Source organism: Bubalus bubalis, chromosome 16, assembly GCF_019923935.1.
Source record: "Bubalus bubalis isolate 160015118507 breed Murrah chromosome 16, NDDB_SH_1, whole genome shotgun sequence".
Classification (NCBI taxonomy): Eukaryota; Metazoa; Chordata; class Mammalia; order Artiodactyla; family Bovidae; genus Bubalus; species Bubalus bubalis.
In genome coordinates, this window is record NC_059172.1 from 28445555 (window position 1) to 28471042 (window position 25488).

A 25488-nucleotide genomic window follows, 5' to 3' on the forward strand; every position below is an offset into this window, starting at 1 on the left:
ATTCAGAAAACTGAGATCATGGCATCTGGTCCCATCACTTCATGGCAAATAAATGGGGAAAAAGTAGAAACAGTGACAGACTTTATTTGAGGGGGGGGGGGTCTCCAAAATCACTGCAGATGGTGGCTGCAGCCATGAAATTAAAAGACACTTGCTCCTTGGAAGAAAAGTTATGACCAACCTAGACAGCATATTAAAAAGCAGAGACATTACTTTACCAACAAAGGTCTGTCTAGTCAAAGCTATGGTTTCTCCAGTAGTCATGTAATGATGTGAGAGTTGGACTATAATGAAAGCTAAGTGCTGAAGAATTGATGCTTTTCAACTGTGGTGTTGGAGAAGACTCTTGAGAGTCCCTTGGACTGCAAGGAGATCCAACCAGTCCATCCTAAAGGAAATCAATCCTGAATATTCATTGGAAGGACTGATGCTGAAGCTGAAACTCCAATACTTTGGCCACCTGATTGGAAGAACTGACTCATTGGAAAAGACCCTGAGGCTGGGAAAGACTGAAGGCAGGAGAAGAAGGGGATGACAGAGGATGAAATGGTTGGATGACATCACCGACTCAATGGACATGAGTTTGAGTAAACTCTGGGAGTTGGTGATGGACAGGGAGGCCAAGCGTGTTGCAGTCCTTGGGGTCGCAAAGAGTCAGACACGACTGAGCGACTGAACTGACCGACTGACTGACTGATGGTTAAGTAAAATAATGTCCCCGCCAAAAAAAATGTCTAGGCCCTAATCCCTGAAACCTATGGATATCTTAGGTTACATGGGAAAAAAGGAATTAATGAAGATTGCTGATTGGTGGACTTTAAGACAGAAAGGTAATTTTGGATTATCCAGGCAGACCCAGTGTGATCACAAGAGTCTTTATAAATGAAAGGGGAGGCAGGAGTCAGAGGACATGGGTCCAAGGGAAGCAGAGGTCAGAGTGATGTGACTGCTGCCTCTGGAGATGGAAGGAAGCCCCAAAGAATGTGGGCAGTCTCTAGAAGTTAGAAGAGGCAGGGGAACAAATTCTGCCCTGGAACCTTCCAGAAGGAATGCAGGCCTGACACCTTGACTTTTAGCCCAACAAGACTCATTTTGGATTTCTGATATGTAGGACTATAAGATAATAACAATGTGTGTGTCTTTAAGCCCCCAAATCCGTGGCAATTTACAGCCGCGATAGGAAATTAATACACTGTCCTGATGGATACAGTTCATACCATTGGGACAGATGGGCACCATCCATTCATTTTTTCACCCCTAAAGCATTTAGGAAGTACTTACTATGAGCCAGACCCTGCTCAGAAGCAAGGCCGGCAAGGGACAAGTAGCCATGGCTCCTGGGGATCCACGTCCAGGACTACAGAAAGGCTGCTTGGATGGTGCCTCTTCCTCCTGCTCCTTCCACCTCCCAAGCCAAGAGTGAGCCTGCAGGATGCCAGGCCTCCCTCCGTGGATTATCACTGGACATGATTCAGACATGGTCCCTCCCTCTGGGAGCAGCCAGTCTGGTAGAAACAGGGATCAGAGAGGACACACTACGTTACCAAGGTTGCCCTAACTAAGTGTCAACAAAACCCAGGAGGCTCAGAAAACATAAAAGTTTATTTTGTTCTTCTCAGCAGTTTGAGCTGAGTATTCCAGGTTAGTCCACAAGCACCCCTGCTCTCTGCAGTGAACTGGGAAGCCCTCTTGTTTCCCTGCCTTCCTCTAGGTCAGCGGTTCACACTACAGGTGACTTTGCTCACCACGGTGAAAGTGAAAGTCACTCAGCCATGTCCAATTCTTTGCAACTCCATGGACTGTAGCCTGCAAGGCTCCTCTGTCCATGGAAATCTCCAGGCCAGAATACTGGAGTGGGTAGCCGTTTCCTTCTCCAGGGGACCCCCATCCCCGGGATTGAACACAGACATTGCAGGCAGATTCTTTACCGTCTGAGCCACCAGAGAAGCCCCACTCACCAGGGTACATGTGGCAAACTTCAGAGATATTTTTGGTTGTTATAACTTGGGGTGTGATGCTGGCATCTAGTAGGCAGAGGACAGGGATATGACTAAATGTTCTCCAATGCACAGGACAGCCCTTTACGGCAAAGAACTCAAAACGGCAATTGTGCCAAGGTTGAGGAACCCAGGCATCTGCAAGGTTATAGGCTCATCCACGTGCCAGTCTGGGGGAAGGAGAAAGTGAGCAGAGGTGAGGTGGGGGTTCAGGAGGGGTCTTCTTCACAACTATACACAGCCATGAAGACAGGCTGGTCACATGCCCACAACTCACTTCAAGGGAGTCTGGGAAGTATAGTCTAGGTGCGTGCCCAGGAGGAAGGGGGTAACAGAGTTTGGTGGACAGCTCCCCTGCACCTTGCAGCCTCCTCATCCATACAAGAGACATGGACAGTGATGGCTGGTGGACATTTCCAGTAAAGGGATCAAAGCTTGCAAAGATGCAGGGCCAGGAGAGGGCCCGACCAAGTGACAAAGTACACGGTTATGCCAGAGGGAGTCCGCCAGTGGGGAAGACTGGCCCTCCTCCTGAGGGCAGGGAAGGCATCAGGCCAGGCTCCTGGCTTCTCATCCAGACTTTCTTCCTTGAAGCTCAGCCCTTCTTGTCCATCTTACATAGTTGGGACCTCTACAGCACACATTTCTGCCTCATTCTCAAGCTGTTTTATTGATTTTTGTACTTTGCCAATAACTGGCAGCTCCTGGAAGTCAGGACCACAGCCTGATCCTCAGAGTCTGGTTACTGACCCACGCCCCCCAATGGAGGTTCGGTTCACAACAGACTCTAGTTGCCCTTGTGTGTCTGTGAGTGACTTCAGTTGTGTTCGATTCTTTGCGACTGTTTGGACCATGGCCCACCAGGCTCCTCTGTCCATGGGATTCTCCAGGCAAGAATACTGAAGTAGGTTGCCATGTCCTCCTCCAGGGGATCCTCCCGACCCAGGAATGGAACGGGGGTCTCTCCCAGGTCACTCCCTAATCACTGTCCTTCAGACTTACTGATCAGACGCCCCATCCCCCAAACACAGCCCCTTAACACTGACCTTCCAAAAGCTCTCTCAATACTGTCTTCCCAGATTCCCCAGTCACTGCCTTTCCTAGTGTCCTCATGCCTGACCCCCACGGCACCCCCACACTGACCTCCCAGCCTCAAGAGACCCTGTGCCCCCGGTGACAGCTCAGCCCTGGGCTGTGCAGCGCCTTCCACATGAGCAGCATCTCATAGGGCGCGAAGCGGTGCACCAGCAGCAGCTCGCGGTACATGCAGGGGTCGAAGGAGGACTGCCGGGCGCCGGGCAGCTGCACGCCGAAAGGCCGGATGCCCTCGTGGCCACTGGGCTTCAGGCCGACGCGCTGCAGACACATGCCCATGTAGGCGTCGTCGATGGGGAAGAGCGGGATGTGGCGGGCTGCCTGGTGCAGGGCCTGGGCTGTGTGGCGGGACAGGAGGAAGCCGCCGCCGCTGCAGTACACCGGGTAGACCGACCCGGGGAAGAGCTGCGGGGGCACGAAGTACTTGCTCCAGCTCTCGCGGATGGGCACGGAGCCGCTCATGAGCTGCCCGGCGAAGAGGTGGCGGTCGGGCGACTTTGCCTCCAGGAAGCGGAGCACGTTGGCCGTGTGCACGAAGACGTCGTCGTCGCCGCTGAGAAGGAAGCGCGCGTGCGGGCAGCGGGCCTCCAGCCAGTCGAGCAGGTGCACTTGCTTGAGCGTGAGGTTGAGGAAGGTGTCGGTGAAGGCCCACTGCAGCACGTCGCCGTGCTCGCGCGCCTCCAGAGCGGCCAGCTCCGCCAGCTGCCCTGCACGCTCCGCGTCCTCGGGTGCGGGGGTGCCCAGTAGGAAGAGGCGGCGCACCGGCCGCCCGCCGTAGCTGCGCTCCTGCCCCCACGTGCGGCGGATGAGCTCGCGCCGCTCGAAGTTGGCCGGCGCCGACTTCACGGCCAGCAGCAGGAAGGGCCCGCGGCTGCCCATACACTTGGCCGGCGCGTCCCAGAGCAGCGGGAAGTGGCGGCAGTGGCGGTACCGCAGGAAGTCTTGGATGCGCGCAGGCAGCTTCTCGAAGTCGGCCGTGGCGTTCGCTGAGGCGTTGGCCACGCACGGAGGCCCTGGGCTGGACAGAGACGTGGCAGCAGGGGCCACGTGGGTCACCTGCAGGGACCCATCCGACCTCTGCTTCTGTTGAAACCTGGGGTCTCCAAGGAACCAGTGATGCAGGATTGAGAAACTCAAACCTGCTAGAAGGCAGGTCAGGATCTTGGGTTTCAGGAACTTGCGGCAGGGAAAAGCCATCTGTAGGGGGAACCGAGTCCAAGTGAGCCTGGAGTCGTCTTTGAATCAGATGAATGACGCCCTTCCCCTGTCACGTCTCTCCCAGAACCAGCCCCTTCTCAACTTTGTTGTTAAGAAGGTAGAAAAGTGTACTGAAGCTTTTCCCATCTCCCACAGCCTAGTTTTCTGACATTCAAATCTGTGTATCTTTTTACCTCCTGACATCTACCTCTGGTTGTCACTCGTGTAGGCCGGGTGGACTCATCAAGTCGTCAAAGCCTTTGTCTTCCCCGTGAATCCGCTTCAATCACTGGAACCTCTTTCTGCTCAGTTGCTCCAAGTAAATACCCTGAGTGCCTACCCCACCCTCAACTTAAACCTACTTTCTACACCTTGTTGAAACTGCATCAATCTCTCCAGGCCTGTTCCCTCCTCTCTACCCTTGTTGGGCCCTGACCCTCTGTGATCTATTCCCTCCTTGCCACCAGAGTTAAGGAGGCATGAGGTGACAGTCCTGGACTTAGGTTAGAATTCAGGCATTACCACTTACATGTATCATCTTGAACAAGTCATTTCAGATCTCTAGCACCGAGTGTTCTCCTCTCTACCAGAGGTTTGGTAGCTTCTCCTTTGCAGGGTAGTCTAGAGCATTAAATGAGCATGAACTAGCCAGTCAGTGAATGGCACCTATTCTTTACCCTCTTCATCCTCCGGCCCCACCTCTTTCTATTTCTACCTGCTGGTGTTATTTTCTTTTCCCCACACATGCCAGGTCAGGCCCTCTCCTCTGTGTATCCAAATCTCCTGCCTTGCCTGAGTGAACCTCAAGCCCTGCCTTCATGGGGACACCTCAGGACAAATCCCAGATCACAACAGCCTTACCTGTATTTGAAGTGAAGTGAAGTGAAGTCGCTCAGTCGTGTCGGACTCTTTGCGACCCCATGGACTGTAGCCCACCAGGCTCCTCTCTCCAAGGGATTTTCCAGGCAAGAATACTGGAGTGGGTTGCCATTTCCTTCTCCAGGGGAGCTTCCTGATCCAGGGACTGAACCCGGGTCTCCGGCATTGTAGGCAGACGCTTTACCATCTGAGCTACCAGGGAAGCCCCATCAGGATGGTAATAAAAAAGAATGGAAAGGCAGGACAAATATAAATGACACTGCTGCTGCTGCTAAGTCGTGTCCGACTCTGTGCGACCCCATAGACGGCAGCCCACCAAGCTCCCCCGTCCCTGGGATTCTCCAGGCAAGAACACTGGAGTGGGTTGCCATTTCCTTCTCTAATGCATGCATGCATGCTAAGTCGCTTCAGTCATGTCCGACTCTGTGCTCCGCTATGGATAGCAGCCCACCAGGCTCCTCTGTCCACAGGATTCAAGGGTTCAGTAAATATTAGCTATTATGATTATCAGAGGTACCAATAAATATTGTTGAATGAATACTTTGCCCAGATAATGTGCTCAGTAAATATTTTCAGATTGAGTTGTTTGCACATAGTAGATATCCCTGGATCAAACTGTAGTCTCACGCCTGGTTGTTACAGTCCATACACAACGTCCAGCCCAAGATGGGCACAAAGCAGGTGTTCCATGAAATAGTGGCAGGAGTTAGCTACAGATAAAAGTGGGGGAACCTTGAAAAAACTGTAATCACTGACTCCCATGAGAAATACAAGATGCAGTTTCCTCTTAATGGATTCCTGCTTCAGTGTTTAATGCACTGAAAGAAGAGAAAATAAGCTATTTTATCATGAAAATATGCTCAGTGCCTAGTCCTGTGCTTGGCACATTTGGGGCATGCAATACATTTTGCCCCCAATGAATGAAAGAGTAAAAGAATGAATGAGGACAGAATTTGGAGTCTGAATCACGTGAGCGTGAATCCCAGCTTTCATTAGCTGTGTGACTTTGTATAAATGTGTAAACCTTCTGGGTTTCAGTTTTCTCCTCTGAAAAGTTGAAGAGTTAACATTCATCTCTCAGTAAATTTAGAGCAAGAAAATACTGTCAGTGTTAGAGTACCATACAAATGTGTTTTAGAAAATAATTAAAAAGCATTCTCTATCTCCTCTTCCTGTTCACAACTGTTTCTAGAAGGAGAATAGTCTCACATAGCAGACTGTGAACAGTAATTCTTGTCTCGCTAAACCTGCATTTGCTTTGGTAAAGTTGATTCAGGAACCTGGATCTCAGCCACTTTTTGATAGGAAACTAGGGAAAAGGTTGAGCCGGTTCCTGTTCCTAAGGGTGGCACTGGTTTGCTGGGCTCTGTTCTTGGATGCTGACATTGTGGAGCTCTGGGGATGTTCTCTGTGATTCTTTTTCCTGCATTCCTCCCGACTCCCCATCCACTTTTCTAGGCACCATGAAGTCCCCACACTTTAAGCTGTCATAGCCTCTGCCGGCCCTGATCCCTTGTCCTTCAAATACCACCTCCTGCAGGAAGCCTCCTGGTAAGTCCATCTCAACAGAACCTATATCACAGTTTTTTTGTTGTTGTTTTTTCGTTTTTAAATTTTCTGGCTGTGCCATGAGGCATGTGGGATCTTAGTTTCCCAACCAGGAATTGAACCTGCACCCCCTGCATTGGAAGTGCAGAGTCTTAACTACTGAACTGCCAGGGAAGTCCTATCCATGTTGATAGATACCACAGCTTCTGAGTAGCAGAGCTGGTCAAAGAGGACAGACCTGCCACTTAGTTGAAATTTTTGAACCTCAGATTCCTCATTTGGCGACCTTAGGCAAGTTATTTGTCACAGAAGATATATGAGATATAAATCCTCCCAGGGTATTATGAGTTGCTGTAAGGCACTTAGAACCATGCCTGGCATGCAGTGAGTACCCTAGGAATGTCAGCAGTTGGCTAACACAGGAATGTTTATGGGGCAAAGCAGGTCATCTTTTGTGAATTAGGTCCAGCCTTCTCATGCAGGACTGTATATAGCATTCCTTTACGAGCCTCTTTCTATGCTCCTTTCTCACTCCACTTATCGCTCCACACGTTTAATTCTCTTCACTCCACCTGGGATTCTCTCCCTTATTTTCCCAGGAACAAGAGAAGTTTCTGTTGGTTTTTCCCTCTTCTGAGATTCTCTGCCTTACTTTCCCAGGAACAGGAAAAGTTCCTTTTGGTTTTTCTCTCTTCTGGTTTGATGCCAAGTGACAGATGGCTGGAACGTAGATTCCTCCAGCCCCCTACCCCAAGGTATTCCTGAATATGGACCACAGATACGGCAGGTGAACACACCTTTTATTATTTTTGGCCCCAGTGCCCAACATGGAGCCCTAACCCTGGGGCTTTGCCCTGGTTCCTGTTCCTTTGGTCCCCCTCTGGTTAGCACTCTAAGGAGAGTGGGGCAGGGAGGGGGAGAAAATGCATCTCCTTGTTAATAGGTAAAAGTCCAAGTCCCCATCTTACCTTGAATGTCTGAGAGAGAAGAAATAGACAGGAGTCATCCCCAGACTGGGACCTACCATAAACCCTGTTTTTTCATTCACAAGCTGAGGCCCCACCCCCCGGACTGTTTGTGAACCTGACCAATCCATGCATCCCTCTTCCCTTGGATAAGGGGGGAAGAGGTTGGGGACATGCCTACAAGCTTCCTTCTGACAGTAATAGCTTGATTACCCTTTATGATGAGGCTAAATGTCATTTCTTCTAGGGGTTTTCTTGACTCCCCCACACACCAGTTGCCTTGTACACTCCCAGCAATACACTTGCCTGCAACACTTCAAAGCTGTATTATAATGAGCAGTTTTCCTGCTAGACTGAGAGGAATTCCAGGGCCTAGGACCTGTTCTGTTAATATAGGATGTGCTTTAAAAATCTTTGTTGAGTAATTTGCATGTAAAATCGGAGAAGGCAATGGCACCCCACTCCAATACTCTTGCCTGGAAAATCCCATGGGTGGAGGAGCCTGGTGGGCTACAGTCCATGGGGTCGCTAAGAGTCAGACACGACTGAGCGACTTCACTTTCACTTTTCACTTTCATGCATTGGAGAAGGAAATGGCAACCCACTCCAGTGTTCTTGCCTGGAGAATCCCAGGGACAGGGGAGCCTGGTGGGCTGCCGTCTATGGGGTCGCACAGAGTCAGACACGACTGAAGCGACTTAGCAGCAGCAGAAGCATGTAAAATGTTCATCTAGGCATACCTTCTAGACACATTCATGGTATCTGAGGGTACTGAGCTTGGCACCATGAGTGGTTAGGAGGGAGGTTGAATCAGATTTGGACCTCATCCTCAGAGCTCAGTGTATCTGGGGAAAGCCAGATAGTAAATGACTATAAAGTGTTATGATATATAGAAAACACACCGGGACACTTGGAGAAGGTTCTTGACTGGGAAACTTGACAGAGGTTACTTCACATTAGAACTGCATTGTATCTGTTTTTGTACCTACTGCTACGTAACAAATTATCCCAAGCATTAAACAAATGCTTAAAACAACCAGTATTTTTATTTCTCAAGATTCTGTGCATTACCTGGGAGGTTCTTTTGTTGGACCCACCTGGGCTGTCTTTCACATGGCTCAGTTCAGCTAATGTGTAAGCTGGAAACTGGGGCACTGGGCCTTGCTCTCCTGCACTTTTTTGTCCTAGGCTTTGTCATGGCATGTTGGTCTCGGTGTTCCAAGATGGTCACAGTGGAAGCTACAGGCCTCCTGAGGCCTGGGCATCAGAACTTGCATCGTGTCATTTTCACCACATTCAGTTGGTCAAAACAAGTCACAACTCCAGCCCAGATGTAAGTTCCAAAAATGTGTGACCACATTTAACCTACCATGTGGGTTTTGGGGTGATAAGGAGTTTTTTCAGCAGATAAGGAGCAGTGGAGAGGGGGAGGGCAGTCCGGGCAGAGGTACAGAGGTGGGGATAAACAGGACATGGCTGCGGAACATTCCAACTTTAATGTGGTTGGCAGAGTAAATATTGGGAGCCGAGGATGCAAAGATAAATTAGAGATTCCTGAGACAGGGCCTTGAACCTCAAGTTTTAACTTGATCCTTTGGAAGTTTTAACAAGTCCATACCTGTTTTCAAGAGTCCATTGTAGCAGCCCCTGTGTAGTATGGATGCCGGAGAGGGAAACAGTGGAGGAAGGGGACCCAGAGATGAGGTACAGTGACCCATGAGAGAGAGGTGAGGCCCAGGTCTGAAATGGGCAGGGATGTATCTTCATAGGTTGGTGACTTACTGGCCATCTAGGTTGGCCCAGTGACTTAGTTTTAACTCATTTTCTCCAAGCTCCCTAAAAACTCATCTTTTCTCTCTAGCAGAAATGTCCTTTGAGAAGTTTGGAGATGAATTGAAGTGGGGAGAAAGTTAAATGAGGGTAAGTTTATTGAAATAAAGTGGACAGACTTTAGGATAGGCAGTGATGACCTTTCTAGGACGGTTCTCCAGGGGCCAGGGAGGAACTTAATGACATATATGTACTGGGTGTGGTGGCAGAGTGGTTTCTGAGAGGGGTATTGTTCAGAGGTAGAATTAAAGCAATCTGAACTCCTTTTCAGCTCTCACCTTTACAATGGGTGGTTGTTTTCATCTAGGATAAAAGGTCTTGGTCCACTGCTTGTTCTGCCACACCTAGTCTGAAAAACTGAGGTGGCATAAGGCAAAGGAACCTGTCCCCACCTCTAAGACAAACAGGTTCTCTGGGCCAGATGACCAGGAAGGGGAGGAAAGTTGGATGATCCCCTGTTCCACGTCGAATTGGCCAGTGGGAGAGGGATCCAGAAGAGAGGTTGAGGTCTGTCCAGAAGCTATAAGGTACCCCTGGAAGGTACCCCTGTCCTCAGGTCTGTCCCGAAGCTTTAAGGTACCCCTGGCAGGCCTGGGTCAGGCACTCCTACAGGAATGATCCTATTAAGGAAATCCAATATAATTACGATTCATACTACAGCATGGTACTAACACTTAAGACAGTCCTACATTTTACAAATGTGTAATCCAACATTTAGTTTTAAGTGACTTGGACACAATCAGACATCTTTTCGGTGGAGGACCGGGATCCTAAGCTAGGCTCTGAGACACCAACAAGGACATGAAATATGTAACAGCACTCCGTGGGGACGAATGCCAGTGGGCTCCAATATGGAGCCTGCCGCCTCAGTGCAGTGCTGCGTCAGTTACTTCACTCCACTCCCCAGGAAGGACCACATCGCCAGCCCTGCCAACAGCCACAGCTGAACCCAGCCCAGCTGCTGGCAACCATAGACGCTTACCCTAGGCTTCCATTTCAGGTGACTGAGTATTCTCTTTGGTTGGAGGTGACTTTGTTGTTCAAAATTCCTCTTAACTAGTCCTTAAATAGTTTGGTTTTTAGGACTCAGAGACTCTCTTCCATGAGTAATCCACTCACATAGCTTCAAATACCATGTATAGTAGGATTCCCTGGTGGCACAGTGAATAAGAATCCACCTGCCAGTGCAGAGGACATGGGTTCGATCCCTGGTCCAGGAAGATTCCACATGCTGCGGAGCAACTAAAGCCCGTGTGCCACAACTACTGAGCCTGCATACTGCAGCTACTGTAACTTGTATGCCTAGAGCCTGTGCTCTGCAAAAAAGAGTAGCCCTTGCGCACCGCAATTTGAGAAAGCCTACACACAGCACTGAAGACCCAGAGCAACCAAAAACAACAACAAAATGCCATGTGTGCTTTTGATTCTCAAATTTATGTCTTCATCCCAAATCTCTCAGCTGACCTCCAGATCCACATTTTTCACAATCCTTAAGTTCCTTCATGTATGGATGTGAGAGTTGGACTGTGAAGAAGGCTGAGCACCAAAGAATTGATGCTTTTGAACTGTGGTGTTGGAGAAGACTCTTGAGAGTCCCTTGGACTGCAAGCAGATCCAACCAGTCCATTCTGAAGGAGATCAGCCCTGGGATTTCTTTGGAAGGAATGATGCTAAAGCTGAAACTCCAGTACTTTGGCCACCTCATTCAAAGAGTTGACTCATTAGAAAAGACCCTGACGCTGGGAGGGATTGGGGGCAGGAAGAGAAGGGGACAACAGAGGATGAGATGGCTGGATGGCATCACCAACTCGATGGACGTGAGTTTGAGTGAACTCCGGGAGTTGGTGATGGACAGGGAGGCCTGGCGTGCTGCAATTCATGGGGTCACAAAGAGTCGGACACGACTGAGCGACTGAACTGACTGACTGACTGACTAAAGCTCTCCAACAGGATATGCATCTCACATGGACTTCAAACTCAACACATCCGACACTTACTTGATGATAACTCCCCCCAAATCTGCTTCTTTCTGTATGATGCAGATATATTTGATTTTTTTCTATCTCTAGCACCCCACCCACCATTATCTCTGATTCAGACTGCTACATTCTTTTTCTACCTGGTGTCCTTTCATCCACACTGGCTCCCTTTAGTCCATTCTCCACCCTTTCTTCAAGGAAGTCTTCACTTATCCAGTTTCCTAGGGCACACTTCCAGAGCTCCCTATACCCTTCCTCTGTGACACTCATCCCAAATATGACTGGCACGATTATTTATTAGACACTAGGTCGTAAGTGTCATAGGGCAGGGTGTCTGTTTTATTCACTGTACTCCTAGCACCTAACATGACACAGCTTTCCAAAGTTTGTTGACTCAAGAAACAAATCATAGGGGAATTCCCTGGTGGTCCAATGGTAAAGAATCTGCCTGCCAATGCAGGGGACACGGGTTTGATCCCTGGTCTGGGAAGATTCCACAGGCCACAGGGCAACTAAGCCCATGCACCCTAGAGCCTGTGCCCTGCAATAAGAGAAGCCACTGCAGCTATAAAGTAGCCACTATTCACCCCCACAACTACAGAAAGCCCACTTGCAGCAATGAAGAACCAGTGCAGCAAAAAAAAAAAAAAAAAATCCACCATCCAGTGCAGGGAACTCTGGTTTGATCCCTGGTCAGGGAACTAAGATCCCACGTGCCTCGGGGGAACTAAGCTTGCACACAACTGGAGAGAAGCCCACATGCTGCAACTAAGACCCAACACAGCCAAAAATAAATATTAAAAAAATAATCTATAAAAAAAGAATCCTTTTTCTCTTTTTATGCTTTCTCTACATTTTCCTTTGAGATTCAAGCCTTATTTGGGGACTAGGTCACCCAACCAGTTAGGCTGGTTCTGACTTCTCTGTCATTCAGATAGATCCATTCTGTATCTTAGACGAGGGTTGAAGCAAAAAAAAAAAAAAAAAAAGTGGAAAAAATATCTCAAACATCCCAGAACTGAGCCCAGAGTAAGTGTAATAAGAATCCAGTTAATAAAATGATGATGCATCTGTGTAGGGGGTGTGTGTGGCCAGGTGGCTTTAGAAAAGCGTGTACTCTTCAGAGGTGGAATTGAAGCAATCTTAATTCCTTTTCCGTCATCCTTTTACAAAGTACAGTCCAAATTGTGTTCTGTCAGGTAAGGGTCCTGGTTCACCTCTGGCTAGCATCTGTCTGTTGATCCAGGCAAGGCTGCCCCTTCCGGACACACTAGATGGGCTACCTGAAGAACAGGCTATGGTCAGCAGCAATTGAAACTATCAATTCATGCATACTTGGCTAGGAAAGCCTATTTTGAAAAGCTGTGATTTGGAAAACTAGGTGAGTTATAGGAAATTCTAATTTGTGTTATATCTTCTAAGGTACTTTGGTCATTGCCAAAGATAGGACCCTAGACATATGTATGTCCCCCTACATTGTGTGAAGCTGGAAGGTTCATGCATTTACTCTGGAGCTCCTAAAGTTAAGAAAGCTGTGTATTTATGGATCATGAATGTTTAATTGAAAAGCAAGGACTTCCCTGGTGGTCCAGTGTTAGGAATCCACCTTGCAATGCAGGGGATATAGGTTTGGTCCCTGGTTGGGGAGCGATGATCCCACATGCCATGAGGCAACTAAGCCCCCATGCCACAACTATTGAGCCCATGCTTTTCAACCGGAGAGCCCGTGTGCTGCAACAGAAGATCCCATGTGATGCGACAAAGATCCCATGTGCCACAACTAGAACCTGAAGAAGCCAAGTAAATAAATAAAAATAAATTCTTGAAAAAAAAGAAAAGAAAAACTATTAGCTTTTAAGCTTGTAAACTACCCAGACTTGGAGTAGAAATTTACTGCAGTATCATTTAAGACTAATGACAAAAGAAGTCCCAGCTTTGCTAAACTTCCTTCCATGAACAAGATTGCTGCTGACCTATACAGCCCCTTTCACTCAGAAATTGGAAAAAAGTGTGTTGTGAGAGATGCAACCCTTCTAAGGCAATACAGTGACAAGCTGAGCCCAGGCTTAGGCTGTACTACCCTCCTCCCCAACTGGGTACATTGTGCAGTGCACAAACCGTACAACTAAACGTGTGGGCCTGCTTTTATATAAATGTATAGATACATTAGACATAAACCAGGATAAATATCACCAGAAGTCTTATTCAAAACTGTATATAAAATTTAAAAAAAAAAATGAAAACACACCAACATAGTAAGATAAGAAAAAATAAATACATAAAAGTCATCTTTAAAAAAAAAAAAAACTGTATCATTTAATACTTTCACATATGTGTGCATGCCTGCTTAGTCGCTCAGTTGTGTCCAACTCTTTGTGACCCCAATGGACTGTAGCCCGCCAGGTTCCTCTGTTCATGGGATTTCCCAGGCAAGAATACTGGAGTGGGTAGCCATTACCTTTTCCAAAGGATCTTCCCAATCTGGGGATTGAACCCAGGTTTGCTGCATTGCATGCAGATTCTTTACCATCTGAGCCATCAGGGAAGCCCAACCAAGGTAATTAACACTGAAATATAGCCTAGATTATAGCAGATTAGATAAAAAATATACATCTCCTCAAAAAATAACTGGCTTTGACAAATCAAATAGAAAAAGTGAGTAAGCAAGTCTGAGATCACTTGAAAATGGTTAGCTCCTCATATAGATTCACAACCTATGTTTATTAAATAATTGCTAGCAGAACAAATATCTGTACCAAGATGAAACTAGGAAAACCTATATTCGCTTGTAAAGTTTATCTAATGGTCACACTGATGAATGACTCTGAAATATCTGAAGTATGGAAATGCTTGATAGTAAACAGTGCCTTCAGTTCAGTTCAGTTCAGTTCAGTCGCTCAGTCATGTCTGACGCTGTGACCAGGATCCAGGACTGATCTCCTTTAGGATGGACTGGTGGGATCTCCTTGCAGTCCAAGGGACTCTCAAGAGTCTTCTCCAACACCACAGTTCAAAAGCATTAATTCTTCGGTGCTCAGCTTTCTTCACAGTCCAACTCTCACATTCATACACGCCCACTGGAAAAACCATAGCCTTGACTAGACGGACCTTTGTTGGCAAAGTAATGTCTCTGCTTTTTAATTTGCTGTCTAGGTTGGTCACAACTTTCCTTCCAAGGAGTAAGTGCCTTTTAATTTCATGGCTGCAATCACCATCTGCAGTGATTTTGGAGCCCCCCAAAATAAAGTCTGACACTGTTTCCACTGTTTCCCCATCTATTTGCCATGAAGTGATCTGACGAGATGCCATGATCTTCGTTTTCTGAATGTTGAGCTTTAGGCCAACTTTTTCACTTTCATCAAGAGACTCTTTAGTTCCTCTTCACTTTCTGCCATAAGGGTGGTGTCATCTGCATATCTGAGGTTATTGATATTTCTCCCGGCAATCTTGATGCCAGCTTGTGTTTCTTCCAGCCCAGCGTTTCTCATAATGTACTCTGCGTATAAGTTAAATAAGCAGGGTGACAATATACAGCCTCGTCGTGCTCCTTTTCCTATTTGGGACCAGTCTGTTGTTCCATGTCCAGTTCTAACTGTTGCTTCCTGACCTGCATATACGTTTCTCAAGAGGCAGGTCAGGTGGTCTGGTATTCCCATCTCTTTCAGAATTTTCCACAGTTTATTGTGATCTACACAGTCAAAGGCTTTGGCATAGTCAATAAAGCAGAAATAGATGTTTTTCTGGAATTCTCTTGCTTTTTTGATGATCCAGAGGATGTTGGCAATTTGATCTCTGGTTCCTCTGCCTTTTCTAAATCCAGCTTGAACATCTGGAAGTTCATGGTTCACATTTTGCTGAAGCCTAGGTTGGTGAATTTTGAGCATTACCTTACTAACGTGTGAGATGAGTGCAATTGTGTGGTAGTTCGAACATTCTTTGGCATTGCCTTTCTTTGGGGTTGGAATGAAAACGGACCTTTTCCAGTCCTGTGGCCACTGCTGAGTTTTCCAAATTTGCTGGCATATTGAGTGCAGCACTTTCACAGCATCATTTTTCAGGATTTGAAATAGCTCAACTGGAATTCCATCCCCTCCACTAGCTTTGTTCATAGTGATGCTTTCTAAAGCTCACTTGACTTCACATCCCAGGATGTCTGGCTCTAGGTGAATGATCACACCATCGTGATTATCTGGGTTGTAAAGATCTTTTTTTGCACAGTTCTTCTGTGTATTCTTGCCACCTCTTCTTAATATCTTCTGCTTCTTTTAGGTCCCTACCATTTCTGTCCTTTATCGAGCCCATCTTTGCATGAAATGTTCCCTTGGTATCTCTAATTTTCTTGAAGAGATCTCTAGTCTTTCCCATTCTGTTGTTTTCCTCTATTTCCTTGCACTGATCGCTGAGGAAGGCTTTCTTATCTCTCCTTGCTATTCTTTGGAACTCTTATAATACATTAAATAGAATTTATTGATACTATTGCTTCTGCTGCTGCTAAGTCACTTCAGTCGTGTCCGACTCTGTGTAATCCCATAGACGGCCTCCTATCAGGCTCCTCTGTCCCTGGGATTCTCCAGGCAAGAACACTGGAGTGGGTTGCCATTTCCTTCTCCAATGCATGAAAGTGAAAAGTGAAAGTGAAGTCGCTCAGTCGTGTCCGACTCTTAGTGACCTCATGGACTGCAGCCTACCAGGCTCCTCTGTCCATGGGATTTTCCAGGCAAGAGTACTGGAGTGGAGTGAGGTTGGTGCAAAAGTAATTGCAGTTTTGCATTGTTCAACTTTGCCATTTGCTATTGGAATACATTCTTAAATCAATGTTATGTTATATGTCATTTTAATGTCCATTTCATACTTTTTTTTTTGCTAATGACTTATTGCTGGGTACTTTATGTTTATTTTAGATTAGGAAAATGATAGACAAAAAGCAAATTCAAACAATTTTCTTATTCAAGTTCAAAATGGGTTGTAAACCAGCAGAGACAACTTGCAACACCAACAAGGCATTTGGCCCAGGAACTGCTCATGAACATACAGTACGGTGGAGGTTCAAGAAGTTTTGCAAAGGAGATGAGAACCTTGAAGATGAGGAACAAAGTGGCCGGCCATCAGAAGTTGACGACCAGTTGAGGGCAGTCACTGAAGCTGATCTTTTTACAACTACACGAGAAGTTGCCCAAGAACTCAGTGTCAACCATTTTATGGTTGGTTGGCATTTGAAGCAAATTGGAAAGTTGAAAGAGCTGGGTGCCTCATGAGCCGACCGCACATCAAAAAAATCATCATTTTGAAGTGGCGTCTTCTCTTATTCTACACAACAAATCGTTTCTCAATTGGATTGTGACATGTCACAAAAAGTGACTTTTATATGACAGCTGGTAATGACCAGCTCAGTGGTTGGACCGAGAAGAAGCTCCGAAGCACTTCCCAAAGCCAAACTTGCACCAAAAAAGGTCATGGTCACTATTTGATGGTCTCCTGCTGGTCTGATCCACTACAGCTTTCTGAATCCTGATGAAACCATTACATCTGAGAAGTATGCTCAGCAGATCAATAAGATGCACTGAAAACTGCAATGCCTGCAGCTGGTACTGGTCAACAGAAAGGGCCCAATTCTCCATGACAATGCCTGACCACATATCGCACAACTAATGCTTCAAAAGTTAAACAAATTGGGCATAAGGTTGTGCCTCATCTGCCATATTTACTTGTGTCAAGGAACTTTTAATTTTAAGGAATCCTATATGTTGTTTTCTGTTTCTCAAGGGCCCTCTGTTCTTTATCAGTTCCTGGGAAACAGGAATGAGCAGAGCTGCACGCAGTTCTCAGGACTGAGGTCATGAGGCAGAACGCATACATGGATTCCTTTCAGTAATCTTTTACTTTTCTGTAAAACTACTTAGTCATGTTCCTATTTCCAATACATGGGTTGTCTTCTGGCCCTGTGACGATTGTTATTCCCTTAGTTACTGTTGTTATGCTTCTGTTTTCGGTGTTTTTTTACTTTATTTTTTGCCTAAAGCTTCCTTGTATTACAATGTATAAGCACCCACTGCCATGAGTAAAGCACCCTTGTTCCACTAGAGACTTGGGTCCCCTGCGCCCTTCTTTTCTTCAGCTTCTTTTCGTCAACTCCTGTCCCCAGGTTCTGGTCTGTCAAGAAGACCATATCAAGTGGCACCCAAACAGGGACCTGGAGTATGCCCTTGGCAACCAGACGGAGTGACTGTGGACCTACTGAGGTCGGTAAGTGCGGGGTTATGGGACAAATGGCAGGAAAGCCCCACCACTTTTCTACTTTGCTTCATCATTTATTTAAGGTTCAAGGACTTTTGGTTTCACATCAGCAATTAGAGGCTTGTCTCCAAACGGTAATTGAACATAATCCCTGGTTCCTTGATGAAAGCAATTTTGATTTAAAGATTTGGAACCAAGTTAGAAAGAATGTTAAATGAACCACAAGACGGGGAAAAAATATTCCAATAGATTTCTGGCCCTTATGGGCCCTCACTAAAGCCATGATTTTGCCATTTCAAGAAAATTCTAGCCCCCCCACCCTCGATATTCAACAACAGGCAGAACACTTGTTACATGAATATAAATTAGATGATAAAACTTTACAAAAGGCCCTATTAAAACAACATAAAATATTTCAAAATTATCCCACCAGCCCTGCTCCAGCTGCCCCAAGTGCTCCTCCTCCTCTTACAATGGACGCCAAACCGAAAGTGCTCTCAACTCAAAGACAAAATTATTCTAACGATGACTCTTCTGAGGCTCTTTTTGACACTAAAGCTAACAATACTTTCCATAATGACAATGATAAGCCTTTAACACATACTCATATTTATGAGAAAACACTATCTACTCATTCCCCTTCACGACAAAGGCTTTCTAGATTACTAGACTGGGACATAAAAAACGAGTCCTTTCTAGCCTTCACCATGTCACACCTGCCCTTAGGCAAACAAAACCTTGCCAGATATAAACTCCAAATAGTTGAGCCACCCGACCCTAATAAAGATGGTCCAGATTTTGACCCCAACATATGGATATGGGTAAACCCCAACCTTGTGTTTCCCCCTGGAAAGCTAGAAGTCAATAAAACCTAAAGATAGCTACACAAAAATATTTCAAGGACCAAATGAAGCCTGTGCTGGTTTTTTAGCTAGATTCAAAGTTGATATTTCCTATAATGTTATCAGAGAAGAGGCCAAAATGCAGCTAGAAAAATTGCTTGCTTATAAAAATGCAAACCAAAAATGTTAAAGAGCTACTGCTCCAATTCATGAGATTGAGACTATTATTGATTATTTAAAGGCTCATCACAATTTAGGATCAGAAACTCAAAAAATACAAATGTTAACTGAAACAATGGTTGCTACCTTTAAAAAGGGATATGAAAGATATTTTACATATGGGGATAAAACTCATTGTAAAAGGGATTCTGCTAAAAAGCACACAGAAAAAATTAAAGCTATTAAAAAATCTCCAAAAATTTGCCCTCATTGCCATAAGAGGACACACTGGGCCAGAGACTGTCAATCTAAATATGATATTATAGGAAAGCCTATTTTGGGAAACTCCAAGCTGGGGACTCCCCAGGTCCCCATCAACAAAAACCAGGGGCAAGCTCCATCTTTTCCCTCAAACCCTCAACATCTGGCAATGCTACCATTGATATACCAGCCCTAAATGATTTTCTCCTTTTTCCTTAAGTAGTCCCTTCTAAAATACCTATTGGACTTTTTTGGACCCCTATCCCCACAAATCTTCGGTCTTTTATTTGGCCAATACTGTTCACCCTAGAGTAATTGATTCAAATTATAAGAGAGAAATTCCAATTATGATGTCATCTCAGATATTATGGCAATTCAACAAGGGAAACAAAATTGCTCAATTAATTCCTTTATCTTACATTTCTATTAGCTCCTCTAATGATGTATAGACAGAAGGATTCAACAATTCAGATCAAAAACAATCCTTATGGACATCAATAATATCTGAATATACCCAACCAAATATAAATATCAAAATTAATGGAAAAAAATTTTCTGGTCTCCTTGATACTAGATCTGATATTACTATTATTTCCAAACATTTATGGCCCAAATCTTGGCCTATACAGAAAATTTCTTGCCAAATTGCAGGAGTTTCTCAAACCAAAATACAAGAGGTTTATCAAAATGTCCAAATATATCCATATGAGGGAACAAAAGGTCAGCCTACAACATTATGACCCCACATGATAGATGCACCTCTTAATTTAATAAAAGGAGATTTACTTATGCAATGACAAACTCAAATATGTATTCCACATCTTTCCTAGGGGCCACTGTACTGCTCACTTAACAAACAATGCAATTATTAAAATAACTTGAAAAGGTGACAAGCCTATTTGGACAGAACAATGGCCCCTTACAAAAGAAAAACTAGAGGCTACTAAAAAACTTATCAATACATATTTGAAATTAAAACATATTAAAGAATCTTGTTCTCCTTGAAATTCTCCCATTTTTGTAAAAAAAAAAAAAATCTGACAACTGGCATCTTTTAACAAACCTTCAAAAAATTAATACATCTATAAAATCTATGGGTACATTGCAACCAAAAATTCCATCACCTACCATTATTCCTCAAAACTGACATATTATTATTATAGATTTATAAGATTGCTTTTTTTTACTATACCTTTACACCCTCTAAACTGAGAAAGATTTGCCTTCTCTCTTCCTTTTCCTAATCATATTGGGCCTTATGCTGCTGCTAAGTCGCTTCAGTCGTGTCCGACTCTGTGCGACTCCATAGACGGAAGCCCACCAGGCTCCCCCGTCCCTGGGATTCTCCAGGCAAGAACACTGGAGTGGATTGCCATTTCCTTCTCCAATGTATGAAAATGAAAAGTGAAAGGGAAGTCTCTCAGTCGTGTCCGACTTGTAGCGACCCCATGGACTGCAGCCAACCAGACTCCCCTGTCCATGGGATTTTCCAGGCAAGAGTACTGGAGTGGGGTGCCATTGCCTTCTCCTTGGGCCTCATAAATGATATAAATATCATTTATGATATTTATAAGTGATATAAATTTATGATATTTATAAATGATATAAATTTATGATATTTATAAATGATATAAATATAAGACTATATTGCCTCAAAAAATGATAAATTCTCTCACCATATTGTCAATATTATGTAGCCAAAGCCTTTGAACCTGTGAGAAAACAATTTCCTGACTTTCTTGTTATTCATTATATAGATCATATATTGTCTTTGGCTCCATCTGTTTTAAAAACTCAACAAATGTTTGACATAGCTCAACAATGCTTAAAAGACTCTAGATTAATCATTGCCCCTGAAAAGATTCAAACCTCCAGACCTTACCATTACTTAAGATCTATTGTTAAGAAACAACATATTACTCCCCAACTAACACAGATTCATGTTGATAAATTATCAATCTTGAATGATTTTCAAAAACTTTTAGACAATATAAACTGGATTAGACCCTCTTTAGGTATTGCTAAGAGAAGGCAATGGCAACCCACTCCAGTACTCTTGCCTGGAAAATCCCACGGACAGAGGAGCCTGGTAGGCTGCAGTCCATGGGGTCTCTAGGAGTTGGACACAACTGAGCGACTTCAGTCTCACTTTTCACTTTCATGCATTGGAGAAGGCAATGGCAACCCACTCCAGTGTTCTTGCCTGGAGAATCCCAGGGACGGGAAGCCTGGTGGGCTGCCATCTATGGGGTCGAACAGAGTCGGACACGACTGACGCAACTTAGCAGCAGCAGCAGGTATTGCAAATTATCAACTGACTAATCTATTTAATACTTTAAAAGGAGATCCTGATTTAAATAGTCCTCATTCATTTTCACAAGAGACACACACACACAAAAACTCTGTTTAATACAAAATGAATTATACAAAAACAATTTCTTACTCATATTAGACTTGAATTGCCTTTAGAGTTGTTTATACTCCCCTCTCTCCATTCTCCCACAAGACTTCTTGCCCAACGAAAACACCCAATAAAGTGGATATATACCCATTTTAAAGAGACAAAGTCACTTCCGCTCTATCTTGATTTGATCACTCTAATAATTATCAATAAAAAAACTAAGACTTTAATTGGCTCTGATCCTCACCAAATTATATTGCCTATTAATAAAGCTCAATTTGAAAATGCATTACAAACTTCTACCAATTTCCAAATAGACTTCTCAGACTATTTTAAAGAAATTTCATTTCATTATCCCTCTAATAAACTTTAAAATTTCTTCAGAAATACTGAATTTATTATCTCTCACATTGTTACATCACAACCTATACCTCAAGCTGATGTTTTCTATAAAGATGGGACTAAAAACACCAAAGCCTCATTTTAGTCTCTCAAAGAAAAAAAGTCTTTTATACTAAATTTCATTCTGTTCAACAAAATGAATTATATGCTCTTATTCAGGTTATTCACCTACATCCTTACCCTATCAATATAATTTCTGACTCCTCATATTCAGTTTTTGTATTAAAAAATATAAAAACTTCTACCATAAATTCTAATCAATCTATTATTCAACAACTTTTTCTTGAATTACAATCTATTATTAGGGACTACAGTTCCCCCATTTCACACACTGAAACTACAAATAAAAAAATTTTAAGAGGAGAAATACACAGGAAAAATTCTATTTTCTCTATCCACAGCAGACTTTACTAGATTCCAAACGCAAGATATTCTTTAATCCAATAATTATTGTTAATACAGCTTTATTTGTTTTAAATTTTTTAAAACTTACCACAAGGAATTATCTTGACATAAGCAGAAAAACATTTCTAAGAACTGAAAGACACTTCTCTTCCTCTTCCCATTTGGTATCAAGACGGGCTAACTAAACATTGGAAATCTAGGAAATTAATCTTACAGGGAAAAGGGTATGCTTGTATTTCTCCAGATAGATCCAATGAAATCAATTGGCTTCCTCTTCGAAAGATCCACCTCAGGAGAGCATCGGATGTTCAAAATAGAGAAAAAAACAGCCAAATTCCTGGGAAGAAAAAAATTCCAATACAAGCCATGGCAACTCTAAAAATCTCCAAAAAACACTGCCTTCAACGTCATTGACCTTATGATCTTACCTAGGGATAAACAAAAACCCTTACTAATCAAGCTAAAAATCTGGTTTCTCAACAGGGAATGCCTTGGAATCCAGAAAATATTTTTGTTGCTATGCTTGTTATGCTTGCTTCCCCCTAACCTCACCCTGCTCAAGCTGAATTAATTAATCATACTTATTGGACCTATATATATATAACCCCCTTTTTACTACAAGTATTTTAGACAATAGACTGATGGAACCCATCTTTCTTATAAAAACGTCTCAGAGCAACTGAGAGCTGGTGGTTGACTTTCTGTCTTACAAGCTTTCCCAGAAAGGATACAGCTGCAGTCAATTTAATGATGTGGAAGAGAACAGAACTGAGGCCTCCTCAGAAGGGACAAAATCAGATATGGAAACCAACCCCAAATGCCATCAATGACAATCCATCTTGGCACCTGGCAGATAGCCCTGTGGTGAATGGAGCCACTGGCCACAGCAGAAGCTTGGACGCCCAGAAAGTGATCCCCATGACAACAGTAAAGCAAACCCTGAGGGAGACAGACAACCAGTTTGAACTGAGGTACCAACAGACATTCAGCGACCCGACGTCCCAGCTCCACATCACCACAGGGACAGCATATCAGAGCTTTGAGCAGGTAATGTATGAACTCTTCTGGGCCGGGGTAAACTGGGGTCACATGGCCTTTTTTTCCTTCGGTGGGACACTATGCATAGAAAGCATAGACAATTAGATGCAAATATTGGTGAGTCAAATCACAACTTGGATGGCCACTTACCTAAATGACCACCTAGAGCCTTGGATCCAGGAGAATGGCGGCTGGGACTCTTTTGTGAAACTCTGTGAAAACAATACAGCAACCAAGAGCCAAAAGGGCCAGGAGCGCTCCAACCACTGGTCCCTGATGGGCATGACTTTGGCTGGTATAGCTCTGCTGGGCTCGCTTTTCAACTCATAGTAACTATTCCCTTCATTATAATCATTCATATTTTATGCAAGCTTGTGTTCCTCTTCCTTTTGTTATAGCTATAGAGAACTTACAGTTTAATAAGACTCTACGTTTTGTGACTTGTATAGATTACAAAATGTATACTTGTCTTAATTCCTCTGTTTCTTTGAAAAATGAATCCCTGGAAAGAGGGTCCCACGGCAGGACTTGCCTCTCGGCTACTCACTAAATCACTCCGGCGATCTAAACGATTCATTGGATGGTTAATTCTTGGCATTTGGGGATTAACAGCCATTTGCACTACTGCCGCTGTTGCAGGCATTGTTTTACAAACCTAAATTCAAACACAAAACTTTATTCAAAATTGGACCAAAGATGCTCATATTATATGGGCCACTCAGGCTCAGATGAGGAAATTCAAGATAAAATACAGAAACTAAAAACAGCCATCCAATGAGTCAGAGATCAATTAATAGATTTACAAAAACAAGTAATACTAAAATGTGATTGGAATTCTACACAATTTTGTATCACTCCTGTTCGGTTCAACTATAGTGCTTACAATTGAGAACAAATTAAATTTCACTTACAAGACATACATGATAATACTTCCCTAATTGTACAATTATTGCAAAAGAAAATCTTTGAAACCTTCTCTAAAATCTGCCCTCTTCCAATAATTCGGAAACTTTAGCTGAATAGCTAGCTGATCAATTATCTGGGCTAGACCTTCAAAGATGGTTCCAAAGTATTACTCATAGTATTGGGTCTGATTCTGTAACATTGGTAATTGTCCTGGTAATTATATTTGTTATATATCGATGCCTTTCAACATAAATTGTTCACACTAAACAAACTCATGGTCAGGGCCTTTTTCACAAAAATAATAAAAAAGGGAGATTTTTCAGGGAACGTTTAATTTTAAGGAATCCTATATGCTGTTTTCTGTTTCTCAAAGGCCCTCTGTTCCTTATCAGTTCCTGGAAAACAGGAACGAGCAGAGCTGCACACAGTTCTCAGGACTGAGGTCATGAGGCAGAACTCATACATGGATTCCTTTCAGTAATCTTTTACTTTTTTGTAAAACTACTTCTCTTCTGGCCCTGTGACGACTGTTATTCCCCTAGTTACTGTTGTTATGGCCCTATGACTGTTATTCCCTTGGTTACTGTTGTTATGCATCTGGTTTTGGTGTTTTTTACTTAATTTATTTTTTGCCTAAAGCTTCCTTGTATTACAATATATAAGCACACACTGCCATGAATAAAGCACCCTTGTTCCACTAGAGACTTGGGTCCCCTGCGTCCTTCTTTTCTTTGCCTTCGTCAACTCCTGTCTCCAGGTTCTGGTCGGTCAAGAAGACCATAACACTTGATCTCTCACCAACTGACTACCACTTATTCAAGCATCTCAATAACTTTTTGCAGGGAAAATGTTCCTACAACCAGCAGGAGGCAGAAAATGCTTCCTGAGAGTTTGTCAAATCCTGAACCATGGATTTTTATGCTACAGGAATAAGCAAACATATTTCTCATTGGCAAAAATGTGTTGATTGTAATGGTTCCCATTTTGAGTAATAAAGATGTGTTTGAAGCTAGTCACAATGATTTAAAATTTATCATGGTCTGAAACTGCAATTACGTTTGCACCAACCTAGTATCTATTCCTTAAAATGATTCACTTATTAATTGATATTAACCAATTTAGCCCTAAAAGAGCCAAAAGGAACAAGTACTAACTGTGGAAAGGATTTTGATCTCCTTTTAAAAAAAGTGTACATGACCATGATAGCTTATTAGTTCCTCGACAATTACTACATGACACATTTTATATGGCATGAGAAAAAAAAATGCTAAAATGATCTCCTCTCTGGAAGTCAACTCAGAAGCTGAATGCAAGTAGAATTTTTGAATTTTATAGTAGGTAATGGAATTT

The 25488-nt window shown here is 43.8% G+C and overlaps 1 protein-coding gene, 1 long non-coding RNA gene and 1 pseudogene across 6 annotated transcripts; 2 read left to right on the forward strand and 1 right to left on the reverse strand.

Moving 5' to 3' along the window:
• Positions 1–573: 573 nt before the first annotated feature.
• Positions 574–25058, reverse strand: B3GNT6 (UDP-GlcNAc:betaGal beta-1,3-N-acetylglucosaminyltransferase 6). 5 transcript variants are annotated; one of them, XR_006545289.2, is made up of 3 exons: positions 4819–5278; positions 1959–4289; positions 574–1505 (listed from the first exon to the last, which is right to left on the reverse strand). XR_006545289.2 is itself a non-coding variant. In XM_025266362.3 (2 exons), exon 2 carries the CDS (start codon positions 4287–4289, stop codon positions 3150–3152), a length of 1140 nt encoding a protein of 379 aa, XP_025122147.3. In that variant the 5' UTR covers positions 22283–25058; the 3' UTR covers positions 1585–3149. The 5 variants fall into 5 exon arrangements, 4 of the variants coding, with proteins under 4 accessions (XP_025122147.3, XP_006059666.4, XP_044785267.2 ...); XM_025266362.3 differs by lacking the exons at positions 574–1505; positions 4819–5278 and adding an exon at positions 22283–25058 and having other exon boundaries at positions 1585–4289; XM_006059604.4 differs by lacking the exons at positions 574–1505; positions 4819–5278 and adding an exon at positions 7685–8207 and having other exon boundaries at positions 1585–4289.
• LOC123329742 lies at positions 6632–22766 on the forward strand. The gene is made up of 3 exons (XR_006545290.1): positions 6632–6719; positions 17633–17733; positions 22678–22766. It is a non-coding gene; the product is annotated as an uncharacterized LOC123329742 (long non-coding RNA).
• LOC102404638 lies at positions 22836–23562 on the forward strand (annotated as a pseudogene).
• Positions 25059–25488: the final 430 nt, after the last annotated feature.